This window comes from Neovison vison, chromosome 4, assembly GCF_020171115.1.
Source record: "Neovison vison isolate M4711 chromosome 4, ASM_NN_V1, whole genome shotgun sequence".
Taxonomy (NCBI): domain Eukaryota; kingdom Metazoa; phylum Chordata; class Mammalia; order Carnivora; family Mustelidae; genus Neogale; species Neogale vison.
Window position 1 is genome coordinate 169,563,405 of NC_058094.1, and position 16,393 is coordinate 169,579,797.

Below are 16,393 nucleotides of genomic sequence, written 5' to 3' on the forward strand. Positions count from 1 at the left end.
ATGGCGGGTGATGGCCAGGTGGTCACAGGGGAAATGCAAGAGGGAAAACCCTTGTTTGTCCTAGTGTAACAAATGTGGAAGGCAGGCTTCACCTTATTGGTCTGCAGCCATCACTCAACCAGCCAAATAAGCTGTCTCTGACTGCAGCTGGGGAACCAACCAAACTCCATGTCACAGGTCAGAAGACAAGAAGACCTCATGCATGAACCAGCCAGCAGGCCCGGGTGTCTAATGGCTGAGTGTTTTGACCTCTGGGACCATCCATCACATTTCATAATCCAGACATCTCCGTCACTGTTGGAAATCCACGTCTCCCCAGTCACCCCTAAATTGCCCACCACATTCTGTAATCCCCACACCTGGACCTACCTGCCAACCTTCCCCTTGGCACAAGCCATTCCGCCGAGCCCTTGAAACCAGCTGGGCCGTGACATACCTTCCACCTGCAGTCTCTTCTCTGAACCAGCCTCCCCCTGTACCTTCTTGCTCTGTGGCATCCTCTGAGGACACAGATTCCCATATAGCCCTCGCAAGGGCAAGTTGTTTTTCCTCAGTGCCCTCTTACCAGGTATGGGGGCGAGTAGGGTACCCTCCTGGCCTACTCTTGCCTCCTTGATTTTTGTCCCTCTTATCAGACTTCCCTCCCTCATCATCCTTGTGCCGTCGTCCATGGAGCCGCCAGCCCTTCCCCTCTTATTCTTTGGTGACTTCAGCCATTGTCTCACTGACTCCATCCCTCTGGCTTCTCTCATCAAACAGTCTTGTCCTTGACCCCTTTTATCTCAGAGCACTCATGTTGTCCTGTACTGAAATTTGCTATAACTTTAGCACCTCGAACATCTGTTTCCAGCATCTAATCTCTGACAACCCTCTCCTGTCGTTTGGTCCCTTTACTCTAGGATGCACATTCTAGCAATTTCCAGTCTCAAACCTAAGTCCTTGAACCATCTCCATCCAACACACCCTTCATGTCTTCCCTCTCCAAACCTCCAACACGCCTGCTCTCCACTGAGCACAGAATCAGAGTTCTCAGAGAACATAAATGTAATCACACAAGAATCACCTCATCTACTCCCCTCCAGTATGACCAACGTGCTCCTGTCTGTACACATATATTCTCCTTCCTGCCTGTTTCATGAAGTGAATGTAATTTATTTATATTTAAAATTTGTAAGTATTTTATAATAGTTCCTTAGATATAAATAATAATGATTTTATAAATTAATATCAATATACTCTTATCCATAAGTTAGCATTACAAAGTAATGTTTGTAAAAAGTAATATATTAGTAAATAAATTAATACATATTTATTATGTAAATAAATAAAATGTGACTCCTGCCCTGAGACCAAATTCCTACCACTACCACTACCCCCAACTTCTGTCCCAGCCCTCTTGACTTCCTGCGGACTTTCCCAGAGCTCCCCTCTGTCCCGTGTTCTTACCTCACCTCCAGTTCATCATTATGGCGGGCAGTAAGCTCTCTCTTCTCTGTCATCAGTATCTTCTTCTCTTCTGGATCATTTACTTCAGATAACAAGCATGCCTTCAAAACACTCCCATTTTCCATTCAAAACCCTTCTCTTAACCCCAACCTTTCCAGCTACCATATCCTTTCTCCACCCTTCTTAAGAGAGCACGGATCCTCAAAAGCCTTGGCCTCATTCCCTCCCTCGTCCCTACATGGTTAAGCCTCTTCGTTGTTAAGCCGTTCTCCTCGGGCGTCATTCCAGCCACTCCTAGCATTTTCCAGTCCTGTGTACTGCGTAGCATTTACCTAGTACCTGCGTTTCACGGAGACAGAAGTTATCTTTTCTAACCCCTTTCCTTAACCTTCCACTGGCCTTTGCCACAGTCACCCTTCCCTAGCTTCTTGAAACACTATTTTTTTTTTTTTTCACTCAGCCTCTGAAGCAACCACACTTAACCAGAATTTCTTCCAAGTTTCTGAAGAGGGTTTTCACTCCACTTCTTGCATCAGTCCAGTGTCTGCTTCTCCTCTGCCCGTCCTCCAAAACCCCTAGGGCTCAGTCTTGGCCCTCGCCATGGTGATTTCATTCAGTCTTATCATTTAAATGCCATCATGTATATTGACCTCATCTAGAACATTCTGTACATGGATTCTCATATGTCCTATTATGACTAATTTTTTTTTAAAAGATTTTATTTGTTTATTTGACAGACAGAGATCACAAGAAGGCAGAGAGGCAGGCAGAGGGAGAGAGGAGGAGGAAACAGGGTCCCTGCCGAGCAGAGAGCCTGACGCGGGGCTCGATCCCAGGACCCTGGGATCATGACCTGAGCCGAAGGCAGAGGCTCAACCCACTGAGCCACCCAGGTGCCCCTATGACTAATTTTTTTTTAAATCTGTCAAGGTAACTCTGTAGGCACTCTCAGCTGGTTTCAGATGGAAGAGTCTAGAACCCTTGCATTCCTAGTCTCTTCCCCGCAGGCATGTCTTTAAGAGGCATGTGAGCTGCTTGTGACCTGGTTCCTTTGTTGGCTCTCAAACTGGCCTTCACGTTCCCAGCCTCTCTGAAGTGTGCTCATCAAAATCATTGTAAGGCTTTCTGTTTTCATCTCCTGGGAGGCTAAAGCTTTATGGTGTTCTATTTTGGAACTACTTCCCCAAAGCCACACTAGTCTGTGTGTGGGTCTCTTGTCCTCTGTCTGTCTATCCTCCAAGCTCTTCCCTCTGTGCCAATAAGGAGACATTCGGAGGAGAAACTGGCTGTGCGGGATCCTATCAGTCTCCGTCATCCCATCTGGAAGATTCCTTTGAATATGAGTCCAAGAGGCCTTGTTCCTCCTACAAAAGTATGATACCCACATCCCTGAATGTTAGCAACCCCTGGAACACATCCTTAACATTTCTAACAGACTGTGTGTCAACTGTACTTTAATAAAAAAATAAATAAATAAAAAATAAAAGTTCCAACAACTGTTCCTTCCTCCTCTAGGGCTCTCTCTGGAGTTGGGTCCTGGTGAACCTGGTGAAATTCAGCTGTCCGCATAGCTGATGGCACCTCGACCCAGTTGGCCAAACACCATCATCTGACACCTTCTTGAAATGCCCTCATAACACCAGCGTTGTATTTCCTTCCTCTCTCGTGGCTGTTCCATCTCAGACGTGCTCACTGGTCCTGTCATAGTCACATGGCCATGTGGTCAGACAGAGGCTCTCACAGAATTTGACAAGAGTCACAGGATCCCAAGACTGTAGACATGTAGACACAAGCCCATCATGGGGCCCTCGGGCTCACTCCCAGGCCTGAGACTGCACCAGCTTGTCCTGCCCTGATGTTCTAGCTTCTGCCTCCTCCTCAAGCCAGAGTCTGGGCCCATGCGGGTCCTCCTCATTCCTCTGTGGCCACAGGGAACACAGCTGTGCTTTCCTGGCCCGATTCCAGATAGTGGCCACAGCTACTTGCTTGAAAGGAAAGGGCATGTCAGTGCTGTTACTAATCTGCTATAGCCTTTTACAATTTGAGTTATAATTTATCTGAGCTTGGAGAACCCTTTAGTGAATTTGCATTGTTATCTCTTTGCCAACATTGGATTCCAGTCCCTGTTTAATGATTTTTTATGATTTTATGTTTTTTTCCTTTTTTTGATTTTATGATTTTTTATGATTTTTATGTTTTGTGGGGTTTTTTGTGTTTTTTTTTTTTAATTTCAATATAGTTAATGTACAGTGTTATATTAGTTTCTTTCAGGTGTGCAATATAGTGATTGAACACTTCCATATATTACTCAGTGCACCCATCCCTCCACCCACCACATCTCTGGTAACCCTGTTTGTTCTCTATATTTAAGGGTTTTTCAGTTTGTCTCTCTTTTTTTCCCCTTTGTTTGTTTGTTTTCTTTCTTAAATTCCACATATGAGTGAAATTACCTGCTATATCTCTTTCTCTGCCTGGCTTGTTTCACTTAGCCTGATATTCCGTAGATCCACGTGTGTTGTTACAAATGGTAAGATCTCATTGCTTTTTATGGCTGAATTATATATATATATATATATATATATATATATATATATATATATATATATACTGCTTCTTCTTTATCCACTCATGTATCAGTGGACACCTGGCCTGCTTCCATAATTCGGCTCAATAAACATAGGCAGGCGTGTCCTTTCGAATTTGTGTTCTCAGATTCTTTTGGTAAATACCCAGTAGCACCATTACTGGATCATGGGATAGTTCTATTTTTAACTTTTTGAGGGACCTCCATTCTGTCTTCCACAGAGGCTGCACCAGTTTCCATTCCCATCAACAGTGCATCAGGGTTCCTTTTTCTCCTCATCTTCACCAACATTTGTGTTTCTGATTTTATCCATTCTGACTGGTGTAAGATGATACCTCCTTGTGGTTTTGATTTGCATTTCCCTGATGAGGAGGGATGTTGAGCATCTTTTTCATGTGTCTTTTGGCCATCTGATGTCTTCTTTGGAGAAATGTCTATTCATGTCTTCTGCCTGCTTTTGATTGGATTATTTGTTCTTTTGGTGCTGAGTTACTTAAGTTCTTTATATATTTTGGATACTAACCTTTTATTGGATATGTCACTTGCAAATGTTTTTTCCCATTCAGTAGGGTATCTTTTAGTTCTGTTGGTTGTTTGCTGTGCAGAAGTTTGTGTGTGTGTGTGTGTGTGTGTGTTTTAATGTAGTGCCAATAGTTTATTTTTGCTTTTGCTCCTCTTGCCTCAGGAGATATATCTAGAAAGACTTTGTTATGGCCAACATCAGAGAAATGATGCCTCTGCTCTCTTCTAAAATTTTTGTAGTTCTCACATTTAGGGCCTTAATCTATCTAGAGTTACTTTTTGTGTAAAATATAGGAAAGTGATCCAATTTCTTTTTTTTTTTTTATCTTTTTTTAAAAGAGAATTTATTTATTTATTCATGAGAGACAAAGAAAGAGAGAGAAAGAGTGGGAAAGGGACAAGAAGGCTCCCCATGGAGCAGGGAGCCTGATGTAGCATTTGATCACAGGACCCCAGGATCATGCCCTGAGCTGAAGGCAGACACATAACCAACTGAGTCACCCAGGCTCCCGGAAGTGGTCCAGTTTCATTCTTTTGCATGTTGCTGTCCGGTTTTCCCACACCATGTGTTGAACAGATAGTCTTTTTTCCCATTGCATATTCTTGCCTCTTTGTCAAAGATTAATTGATCATATAAGCGTGGCTGTATTTCTGGGCTTTCTATTCTGTTTTAATGATCTAAGTGTCTTTTTGTGCCAGTACCATACTGTTTTGATCACTACAGCTTTGTAATGTATCTTGGAAGTCTGGAATTGTGATATCTCTAGTCTTGTTTTTCTTTTTCAAGACTGCTTTGGCTCTTCAGGGTCTTTTGTGGTTCTATACAAATTTTAGGGTTGTTTGTTCTAACTCTGTGGAAAAATACTGTTGGTATTTTCACAAGGATTGCATTAAATCTGTAAATTGCTTTGGGTAGGTGTCCCTTTGATTATTTGGAAAACCTCATAAATAGGGGAGAGAAAAACTGAACATCTTTATTTTTCAAGATTTTTATTTATTTGTTTGACAGAGAGCTCACAAGTAGGCAGAGAGGCAGGCAGAGAGAGGGGGGAAAGCAGGCTCCCTGCTGGGCAGAGAGCCCGATGTGGGGCTCCATCCCAGGACCCTGAGATCATGACCCATGCTGAAGGCAGAGGCTTAACCCAGTGAGGCACCCACGTGCCCCCAAAACTGAACATCTTTGCTTTATGTGTGTCATTTGTATCTATCACACCCACTTTCCAAACATCACTTATAGTCAATGCCTATTCTTATGGTTTCTTTAAATATTATCTTTGTTCCTTCTCATTTAAGTTTGGCCAACTTTATTCTTAGAGCCCTCTGCTGCTGTCTGTGGGCAGTTGAACATAAAAGTGGTACAGAGCAAAGTACTACTACTGTTTCTAATGCCAGAGTGGTGTCCTCGTGCCACCCTGGAATCAGGACAGACGGTGACGGATGGTTTGTTCCTGTCACAGCTTCCCGGACATCTTTTAGAGGGAGTAGTGGTGAATCTGAATCCCTCTGTTATTTTTCTTTATACTCTAGGTAGATGTTGATGCACAGTCTTTGAATTCCAATGATGTTTTTGTCTTGAAACTACGACAAAACAATGGCTACATCTGGATAGGAAAAGGTGCCAGCCAGGAGGAGGAGAGAGGAGCGGAGTATGTGGCAAGTGTCCTTCAATGCAAAACCACAAAGATTCAGGAAGGCGAGGAACCAGGTGGGTCAAGGACACTAGCCAGGACTCGTATTTGGTATAATTGCTAATCACGTAATTTTAAAACTTTTTCATAAACAGGGCTTTTGTAAAAGTTATAGGGCATTACAGATCCTTCCCTTAAGTTGCAAAAGTGGGTGATGGAACCTGCTCTATCTAAGTAATTTCTTAACATTCAAGTCAAGATGAAATAATATCATTTGTTAATGTAAAGGCAAGAACAGCTCTGGGCTCCTGGAAGTGCATTGGCTAACTCACTGTGTTTTTCACAGAGGAGTTTTGGAATTCCCTTGGAGGGAGAAAACACTACCAGACTTCTCCACTGCTAGAAGCCCAGGCTGAAGACCATCCACCTCGGCTTTATGGCTGCTCTAACAAAACTGGACGATTCATCGTGAGTGTCTTGTAAAACACGGGGTTAGAACCAAAGAACGCTGGGGGAGGCATTCCCATGGGGCTCTTGCCTTCTTCAGCCACGTCAGTGCTCCGATTCTCAGTTTTAGCTTGCTTATCTGCAAGCAGGTGATCATCTTAGTTCATTTTAACGGTCCATGATATAATAAATGTGAAAGCATAGGAACACCGTCAAGTACTACATAAATCAAGCCGCTTTTAAAAATATCAACTCCTTGGCACCTGTGTCAGCGTGAGGCTGTAGCTCTATGAATATGCATATGGTTGGATTTACTAATTTAATAATTTGACACTTTCTGTGGGAAACCATGGTGGTTTCTGATCCAACTGTGTCAGTTTTACACTTCCGTTTCCCAGGGAATAAAAAGTTTCACCATGTTGACTGACTAGAAATATTATGAAAATATTGTGATCATGGGGCAGAATCATAGAAAGCTACAATATGCACCTGCAAATTGAGTGAAATCAGCAAGAAGGTTTTATTTTATAGTCATTCACAGGCTTTGAATTGCAGACATTTCAAAGTATCTGGTGTACAAGACTGATTTTATATCAGGCTCTAAAATATCCTGGGGTGCTGCCCCTCATCTCAGTTGAAGCGTAAAAATTCTGTTTTCTTCTCTGTTTGACATGCTAGCTTTTGGAGCAAATATTTTGCTTAAAGAACAGACTTCTTTCCTATGTAAAATTTGATACAAAGATTTGGTCACCATGTTCTGGTGAATACAAGCTTTATTTTTCAACACATACACATGAATTGTCTAAATCATTCCCCAGCTACATTGCTTGCTAGAAATAAAATGCTTTGAGGAAGAAAATGCTCCTGTTCAAACCAAACTTGAAGATTATAAGAGATTTGACCTAAAACTTGAAGGTTCAAATTAAAAATTCAAATTGTGATAAATATTTGGTTGTTGGGCACCACAGTTGCTCACTGACTTTCTAGGAAATCCATGTATTTTAGAAACTTGCCAGAAAAAAAATGTTACTTTACTCTTTTGACTGTTGATTCGATATGGCATCTTACCAACTTTTTTCAACTAACACTTCTGTAATTTCTTATTAGTATTATTTGTTATTATTGTTATAAATAACAAGCTCGTCTCCAATGAAGATGTATTTTACAAAAATAATACCTAGGCTTTGTTCTCAGTCAGGTTTAAAAAAATCCATTAGTCTTTGTTTTTGTCATGGACATATTTAAGGGAAATATACTTTTCCTTTACACCTACTCATTTTCTTGTTTGATATTTGGAACTCCGACTATTCCCTTCACAATTTAAGGAAAAGAAATGTGACTGATTTGATTTGAAGTATTTGATCTAGTTATCATCATCAAAAAGCAGGCCTTAGACCTATAGATTTACATAAGATAGCAGAGCCTGTGGGTTAAAAGCATAGGTTTTGGAACCAATCTGCCTATGCAATATCACTTACTTGGTGATATTACTTACTACCTGTGTGACCTTGGGCTGGTTACTTACCCTCTCTGTGCTGAGGTATTCTCACCTGTAAAATGGGGATAATCCTAGTACCCACTTCAGAGAGTTGTGTGAATATTAAATTAATTGTTCATATAAAGGAGTTAGAACAGTGCCTGACATGGAAAGGTATTTAAAGTTGTTTTTTTTTTTTAAATCATTATGTGCTTGCTAAATATTCTGTAAAAAAGATAATATAAACTAAGTTTTTGCCTTCTGTAAGTAGTTTTTGTCTGTGTTTTATATAACAGTCTCAAAATTTCATCAGGTTACAATAAATATGTATTAAGGTCAGAAGGCTGCAGGTTGCCTGGGACCAAATTTACCCAGGCCTGGCCCAGCTGGAAGGTTCTCCTTTGGACTACAGGTTGGATTCATGCCTGTTTTTCCCATAACTGAGCCCAGGAGCATAAGAGGGTCCCTGAAGAGTCACATTTGCTGATAAGACATGGCCAAGGCCAAGACTATCTCCACTTACTCTACTGTACTACAGAGTCACACAACAGAGGGAAGAAGTGAAGAGTTATGAATTATAGTCCTGTCTACCATACCTTCCTAAGGGTCAGGGGCTTCGTTATCCCTTAAAAATTTGGAACTTTGGATTAATACCTGCCCACTGGTAGTGTGTGCATTAAACTAACCCTCCCTAGCAAACTTTAAAATTAACTACAGAGAACATGATTTAACACATTTAAAATAATAATAGTAAAACTTTGCATATGGAATAACATTGTGTCAAAAATTGTTGATTTAGGCAGCGCCTGGACGGCTCAGTCAGTTGGGCATCTGTCTTCAGATCAGGTCATAGTCCTGGAGGCCTGGGATGGAGCCCCACATCAGGCTCTCTGCTCGGCAGGAAACCTGCTTCTTCCTCTCTCTCTGCCAGGCATTCCCCCTACTTGGGCTCTCTTTCTCTCTCTGTCAAATACATAAATAAAATCTTTAAAAAAAAAAGAACTGTTGATTTTGAAAATGACCAGACCTATTGATTTTATTATCTCTGCCAGGCATTCCCCCTACTTGGGCTCTCTTTCTCTCTCTGTCAAATACATAAATAAAATCTTAAAAAAAAAAAAAAAAGAACTGTTGATTTTGAAAATGACCAGACCTATTGATTTTGAAAATGACCAGACCTGTTGATTTTGAAAATGACCAGACCTATTATTTTATTAAAATAATCTTGACCTACAAAATAAAAGGCAACTGAATACTTAGACCATAAGTTCAAATGTCTTTAAGGACTAGGAAGGCAACGGAGATCTGTGAAGCAGCTTGTCACAGGGGACTGGCAGTGGAACTGTGGTCAAACGGACTACAGACTCCCTGAGGCATTCCAGTGTCACGTTTGTCATAAGCACTGTGCTTCCCAGATCAGATTCCGTCAGCTTGTGAGAGACGATTAAACAAACAAATAATTACCTAAATATTTATTACCCAGAAAGAACAAAAAAATGGCTACCAAGCTTTATTTTTATGGTGTTTTAAAATAATATAATGCATTGGTACCCTATATATTAGAAAAATTATTGCTTTACTCTTTGATCCTAAGGCTTTTTCAAACATTTCAGATTGAAGAGGTTCCAGGAGAGTTCACCCAGGACGATTTAGCAGAAGATGATGTCATGTTACTAGATGCTTGGGAACAGGTAAAATCGTATTTGGTGTGTTTATACCTGGGAGCTGGCAAAACCGGCTTTGAAAAATGGCAAGTCTAATAATAAATGGACTTGTGAGTTTAGGCTACATTTTAGAAAGACTCAACACAGTTTGGCAAAAAATAAAACTGATGCCTGTAGCAAATTGATTTCCAAATGTGGAAAAAATTCCATGCTACCGTCTGGGGCTGTGTAGTTTTAAGCATAAAAGTTCTATTTTTCATTTATGCATAAAATTCATTCACTCCTAATTTCTTCATGCATTCATCATTTAAGGAGCAAATGTATTTGTGGGTACAATGCCTTGGGGGTACAGTATCACGGTAAAGTCAAAGATTTAGAGTTTTTCTTGAAATCCTAAAAGGAGTCATCATAGGGGACCTTTCCCCTGGGGAAGAAACAGACACAGAATAGTCGTGACTCTATACAGAAAATATGTTGCTGTTATGTGTGGCTTTGTTTGGGAGGAAATGAATGGGGATTTGGCATGCCGTATCTGATAGTTGGGGTTTTGTTGTTGTTTAGCCTTTGTGTAAACTGATAATAATAGAAAGGAAAAATAGATATATTAGGGACTAAAATGTACAGAACAACTATGATACCTGCATCTGAATTAGGCCTACTCTTAGAGTCAACACCAGTAAGTAAAGACTTCTAGGTCTCTTCTTAATTGCTAAAATCATTTGGTTATATTATCCCTTATCTTCTTGGTCTAGAATTAACATGTTAGAATTTGGAATCTAGTCACAGATTGTCCCCAGGTGAATGGATCACATAGTTGTAGATTTGAAATTTAAAACATCATGTCAATAAAAACATCTTTGTGTATTAAGAATTATAAGAGGGGGCACCTGAGGGGCTCAGTGGGTTGAGCCTCTGCCTTCGGCTCAGGTCATGATCTCAGGGTCCTGGGATGGAGCCCCAGATCTGGCTCTTTGCTCAGCAGGGAGCCTGCTTCCTCTTCTCTCTCTGCCTGCCTCTCTGCCTACTTGTGATCTCTGTCAAATAAATAAATAAAATCTTAAAATATATATATATATATTTAAAAAAAAAGAATTATAAAATAAGGGCACTTGGGTGGCTCAGTGGGTTAAAGCCTCTGCCTTCAGCTCAGGTCATCATCCCAGGGTCCTGGGATCTAGCCCCGCATCGGGCTCTCTGCTCAGTGGGGAGCCTGCTTCTCCCTTTCTCTCTGCCTGCCTCTCTGCCTACTTGTGATCTCTGTCTGTCAAAAAAATAAAATCTTTTAAAAAGTAATAATAATCCGAACACCTGGGTGGCTCAGTTGGTTAGGCGGCTGCCTGCGGCTCAGGTCATGATCCCAGCGTCCTGGGATTGAGTCCCACATCAGGCTCCTTGCTCGGAGGGGAGCCTGCTTCTCCCTCTGCCTCTGCCTGCCTCTCTATCTGTCTCCCTGTGCTCGCTCTCGTGCTCTCTCTCTCTCTGACAAATAAATAAATAAAATCTTCTTTTAAAAAAAGTAATAATAATAAATCTTTTTTAAAAAGAATCATAAAATAAAGAGCACGTGGATGGCTTAGTTGGTTAAGTGTCTGCCTTTGGCTCAGGTCATGATCCCAGGGTCCTGGGATTGAGCAGCTGCACCTCCCCACTCCCCCCAAAATCAGGAATCCCTTCTCAGCAGGGAGCCTGCTTCTGGCCCTCCCCAAGCTCTTGGGTATGCTTGCTCTCTCATGTGCCAGTTCTCCTCTCTCAAATAAATAAATAAAATGTTTAAAAATAAATTCAGGTAATTCAAGAGAATGTTTCAGCATTGAAGTTCACAACCTATGCATTTGACAAGAAGGATACATACAGAATATGTAATTATATCAGTTTTAAAAAAAAAAACCTCAAAAAATTTTAAAAACCTCAATATTTAAATACTAAACATTGTAGCACTTTTACAAAAGTGTTAGAAGATACAGTTTTAGGTGTACACTACAGGCTTAAGGCAGAGGATTTGCAAGGGAGGCTGAGGTCCCTGCAGGAGAAAAATAATATGGGGATAACAACTGCCTTACATACATACCTTAAAGGGGCGGCTGCAGAAAACAGCCAATGTATTGTTTTGAGCAAGTGTATGAACTAGAAAATACTATATAAACCTGAAATATCAGGATGTGAATTCTGGAGCCAAACCGGCTGGATATCACTTTCAAGTATCTCCTAGTAAATGCAAACATTGGGAAAGTGATGGACCACCTTCCCTGTACCTCCTTCTCCACGTCCCTAACTTGGGGGCTTGCTGTGAAGATGAATTGAGCCATGTGTGAGAAGCTCTTGGTATAGGGCTTGCACCGAGCCAACACTCCCCAAACAATACGTATTATTGTTGTTTTGTTTTTCAGATTTTTATTTGGATCGGCAAAGACGCCAATGAAGTTGAGAGGACAGAATCTCTGAAGTCTGGTAAGCAAGATCCCACGGACAATGATGGCATTTACCCTGAGTGCTTATTATGAAGTTCCTGACTGCTCTTTTCACCACATTCTTCAAAATCACATATTAAAACCAGGCAGAATCTAACAAGCTTTTGCTTTCTGAACTGAAGTGTAATGGAATTTTTTTGAACTGAAGAATTTCAGAATAAGAATAAGAAAAATGTTGTGTTACCTAATTTAGAACATGATTACACCAATTATTCTACAAACTTCAAATACACTTTATTATAGAACTAGTAAAACCTCTGTAACTATGATAACCTAGATTTTTTTAAAAATTCTTTTTGAGTAATGCTGCTCTTTCTGGAACAATTTTTTATTTTTAAAAAGTACAAGAATAATTATGCCATAAGGATAATTCTATAAAGTTTGAAATCTTTATAAGCAATCATTAGACTTTATGTGCAATCCATGGCAGATGAGAGAAATCAATAAGGAATTGTTCGTATGGAACAGTATTTGGCTCTTCAGGGCAATGAAAATTTGACTCATTATTTTTATTGAGAGACTTTTCACTCCATAGTTACTTTAGTTTAATCAAAACTAACTGACCCTATGACCCAGCAATTGCTCTACTAGGTATTTATCCAAAGGATACATGTAGAGAGATTGGAAGGGGCATAACCACCTCAATGTTTATAGCAACAATGTCCACAATAGCCAAACCGTGCAAAGAGTTCGGATGTCCGTCGAGAGATGAATGGATAAAGGAGATGTGGGACATATATATGTATATATATGCATATATATATAATGGAGTACTACTCAACCATCAAAAAATGAAATCTTACCATTTGCAACAACATGAAGGGAGCTAGAGTGTATTCTTCTAGGTCAGAAGACTTAAGACTGAAATAAATCAGAGAAAGACAAATACCATATGATTTAAGTCATATGTGGAATTTAAGAAAAAAACAGATGAACACAGAGGAAAGGAAGGAAAAATAAAATAAGAGGAAAACAGAGAGGGAAGCAAACCATAAGAGACTCTTAACTATAAGGAACAAAGAGAGGGTTGCTGGAGGGGAGATGGGTGGGGAGTGGGGTAACTGGCTGATGGGCATCAGGGAGGGCATTTGAAGTAATGGTACTTGGTGTTTAAATGCAATTGATGAATTCTACCTCTGGAACTAATAATACAGTATATGTTACTTAAACTGAATTTAAATAATTTTTTTTAAAAAACAACTAACTGAATATGTTTATCTTTCAATTCTTTATAGCCAAAATGTATCTTGAGACAGACCCTTCTGGAAGAGACAAGAGGACACCAATAGTCATTGTAAAACAGGGCCATGAGCCACCCACATTTACAGGCTGGTTCCTGGGCTGGGATTCCAGAAGGTGGTAAACGGGCTTTTATAGGGGGGAAAAAAAAAAAAACACAAATATTTTGGAGCCACTGTCCCATTGCTGTTTTGAGGGGAAGAAAGGTTTTTTGTTTGTTTGACTTTAGAAAATTAACCTCAGCCCTAGGACAATTTTTTAATGCCTTGTATTGGTTTGGAATTCTTTCTAAACTAGAATTTTCTTATGTCAGTATTTTGAAATAACCTAAAGTGAATTTTTGTTACAGACCAATATTAGCTCTGCTGAAAACTCATTTGTATCTTTTTATATGACCTTTTAAAAGTTTGAAAAGCTATGCATAGTCTAGGGGAGTTTATCAGGGAATTTTATAATTCAAGAAACTTTAACCAAACTAGTTCTTTATATGCCAGAGACGTAAACCATAATGTCTTGGAGGTTATTCTCCTTCCCATGTGCTGTGTTCAAAAGAATTGTATATTTGCAATGAGGTTTATGTTAAGATGGTTTAAATGTTTGTTATTTGCCTTCTTCTGCCAATGTGACTCTGCTACCATTCACTCCTAAGTATCATCTTCTAAGAGTAACTTTACCATTTTTGCCTTTTTAAAAGCCTTTGAAATCACAGCTTTTTCATGACAAAATAATTACAGTCTCATCTGGTTAGATATATGTATTTGACAGTACACGTTTAATACCACAAAGGTTACATATGAAAAAATTCATTAATGCTGTCTTTCATCATTAAAATGCATCTCTTTTGGAAAGGTTTTCTGTTGTGACATTTTATTTAAATATGACATGTGAGTTAATGACACAATTAGTTTTAAGGTTAAATACTTTTATGCATAAATAAATATGAATTTAATATTTCTTAATTCATCCTCATTAAGTAGTCAAAATTAAACAACTTTTCCAAGGTTACATAATTATGAAAGATTTTAAATATCAGTGCGTATGAAATCTGGGCCCTGTTAAAGATGAACTGAGGTGTATTAAACATTTGAAGAGTTTATCTGAGCAAAAATCAATTTGGATTGGGCAGTGCCAAACTAAAAGCAGTTAGGAGCCTTCTACCAGCAGGAGTGCAGGGAAAGACTTTTCTAGAGAAAAAACAAAGTAAGGAATTTTTTTAAAAAATATTTTATTTATTTATTTGTCAGAAAGAGAGAAAGTGCAAGCAAGCACAAGCAGGGGGAGCAGCAGGCAGGGGAGAAGTAGGATCTCTGCTGCACAGAGAGCTGCACGCAGGACTCAGTCCCATGACCCTGGGATCATGACCTGAGCCTAAGGCAGACGCTTAACTGACTGAGCCACCCAGACGTACCAAAGTAAGGAAATTCTTGATTGGCTAGACTGAATGCCCAGTTGGCTGCTTGTGAGGGTTGTCCTCAGGTTTTGATTTTGTAACCTTGAGGCATCTGTAGGGTTAGATTTTGGTTTGCCGACATGGGTCTCTGCAGCGTTAGAGCCACGACTCAGTCTAATGGCCTCCTTGTTTAAATAATTTAACAGACCCCAGGATAGGAGTTGGGCCAGAAGGAGGAGCACTAGTAAAGCAGAAACAAACTTTGACAGTAGGCTAGGAGGTGACTTGTGGAGGAGCAGAAGTCACATTTCCATGGAAAGGGGACTCAGAGCCAAGGAACGATCTGAGGAATTCTCACACTGTCTCTGGGGGATGAAGGATGGCTGTGCTCCAAACGGGGTCCTGGCATGGTCCTGGCATGCAGAATCAAGCCCCGTACCATTGTGGCAGAAAAGCGAGCAGTCATGCGGGGACCCACAGCTTGTGTGAGTGGTGAGGAAGCCGTGAGAAGCTACACTTCTAGAGACTGTTCAGTCAGTAAATCTTTTTATTGGGCATCTACCGGGTGTGGGGCACTATTCTGAGGACTTGGGATCCAACATGAATGAAACAGACAAAATCCTAACTGTCATGGATTTTATAGTCCAGGGAAGAAGCTAACAAAAACAAAGGCACTAAGTAGATACAGTTGTTCCCACCTACCCTCAGTCTTGCTTTCCTTGGTTTCCGTTAACCTCGGTCCACTGTGATCTGGAAGCAGATGATCCTCCTGAGGTAAGCTCAGAAGGCCCATAGTAACCTAATGCTATGACACAATGGTTCATCCATTTATTGTTGCGTCCCACAGGCATTTCACCCCAGGAAGAATAAGACTGTGCAGTAAGACTTTGTGAGAGAGAGAAAGCCCACATTCACACAACTCCTATTACAGTATATTATAATCGTTCTATTTTGTTGTTATTGTTAAGCGCTCCTAAGAGTTAATTTATAAATTAAACCTCAACAAGAGCTATGCACGTATAGAAAAAAATACCATGTATAGGGCTCTCTACTAACCTTAGTTTCAGGCATCTGCTGGGGATCTTGGAATGTATCCCCTGTGGATAAGCGGGGATACATGTAAATATAGAATGTAAATATAGAATGTAAAATTTAACAGAATGTAACTGATGTGTAGGGAGGGAGGACAGGAAATATTAGGTAAGAGTGGGGCAGAGTACAATTTTAATAGAGTGGTTATAGAAGGTCTTTTTGGGTAGATGATAACAAAACATGGAGTCAACGGGGAAGGAATGGACCTTGTGATCGCAGCCAGTCTGAGGGAATCCCAAGAACACAGGCGTTGGGAGCATGTCTGATAGAATGGCTTCATTTTGTCATGCCTGAATTCTGAAGAAGCAGGGAGATCCCTTAGGGTTCTTTCCTGTCACCACTGAACTAGAACAAATTCATCTTAAGCAGAACTGCTGTTTTAAGCCTGAGCTATGAAGAGATTGCTTTCCTAAACCCAAACCCAAGTCCTCAGAGG

The 16,393-nt window shown here is 40.2% G+C and overlaps 1 protein-coding gene across 1 annotated transcript in view; it reads left to right on the forward strand.

Moving 5' to 3' along the window:
• SCIN (scinderin) overlaps nucleotides 1–14,325 on the forward strand; it is a 77,148-nt gene extending 62,823 nt beyond the window's left edge. Inside the window, exons 12-16 of the mRNA XM_044246121.1 lie at nucleotides 6,080–6,257; nucleotides 6,527–6,648; nucleotides 9,718–9,795; nucleotides 12,156–12,216; nucleotides 13,472–14,325. Of these exons, the coding sequence (XP_044102056.1) occupies nucleotides 6,080–6,257; nucleotides 6,527–6,648; nucleotides 9,718–9,795; nucleotides 12,156–12,216; nucleotides 13,472–13,599 (567 nt within the window). The 3' untranslated portion in view covers nucleotides 13,600–14,325. The remainder of the gene's footprint in view (nucleotides 1–6,079; nucleotides 6,258–6,526; nucleotides 6,649–9,717; nucleotides 9,796–12,155; nucleotides 12,217–13,471) is intronic.
• The last annotated feature ends 2,068 nt before the right edge of the window (nucleotides 14,326–16,393 follow it).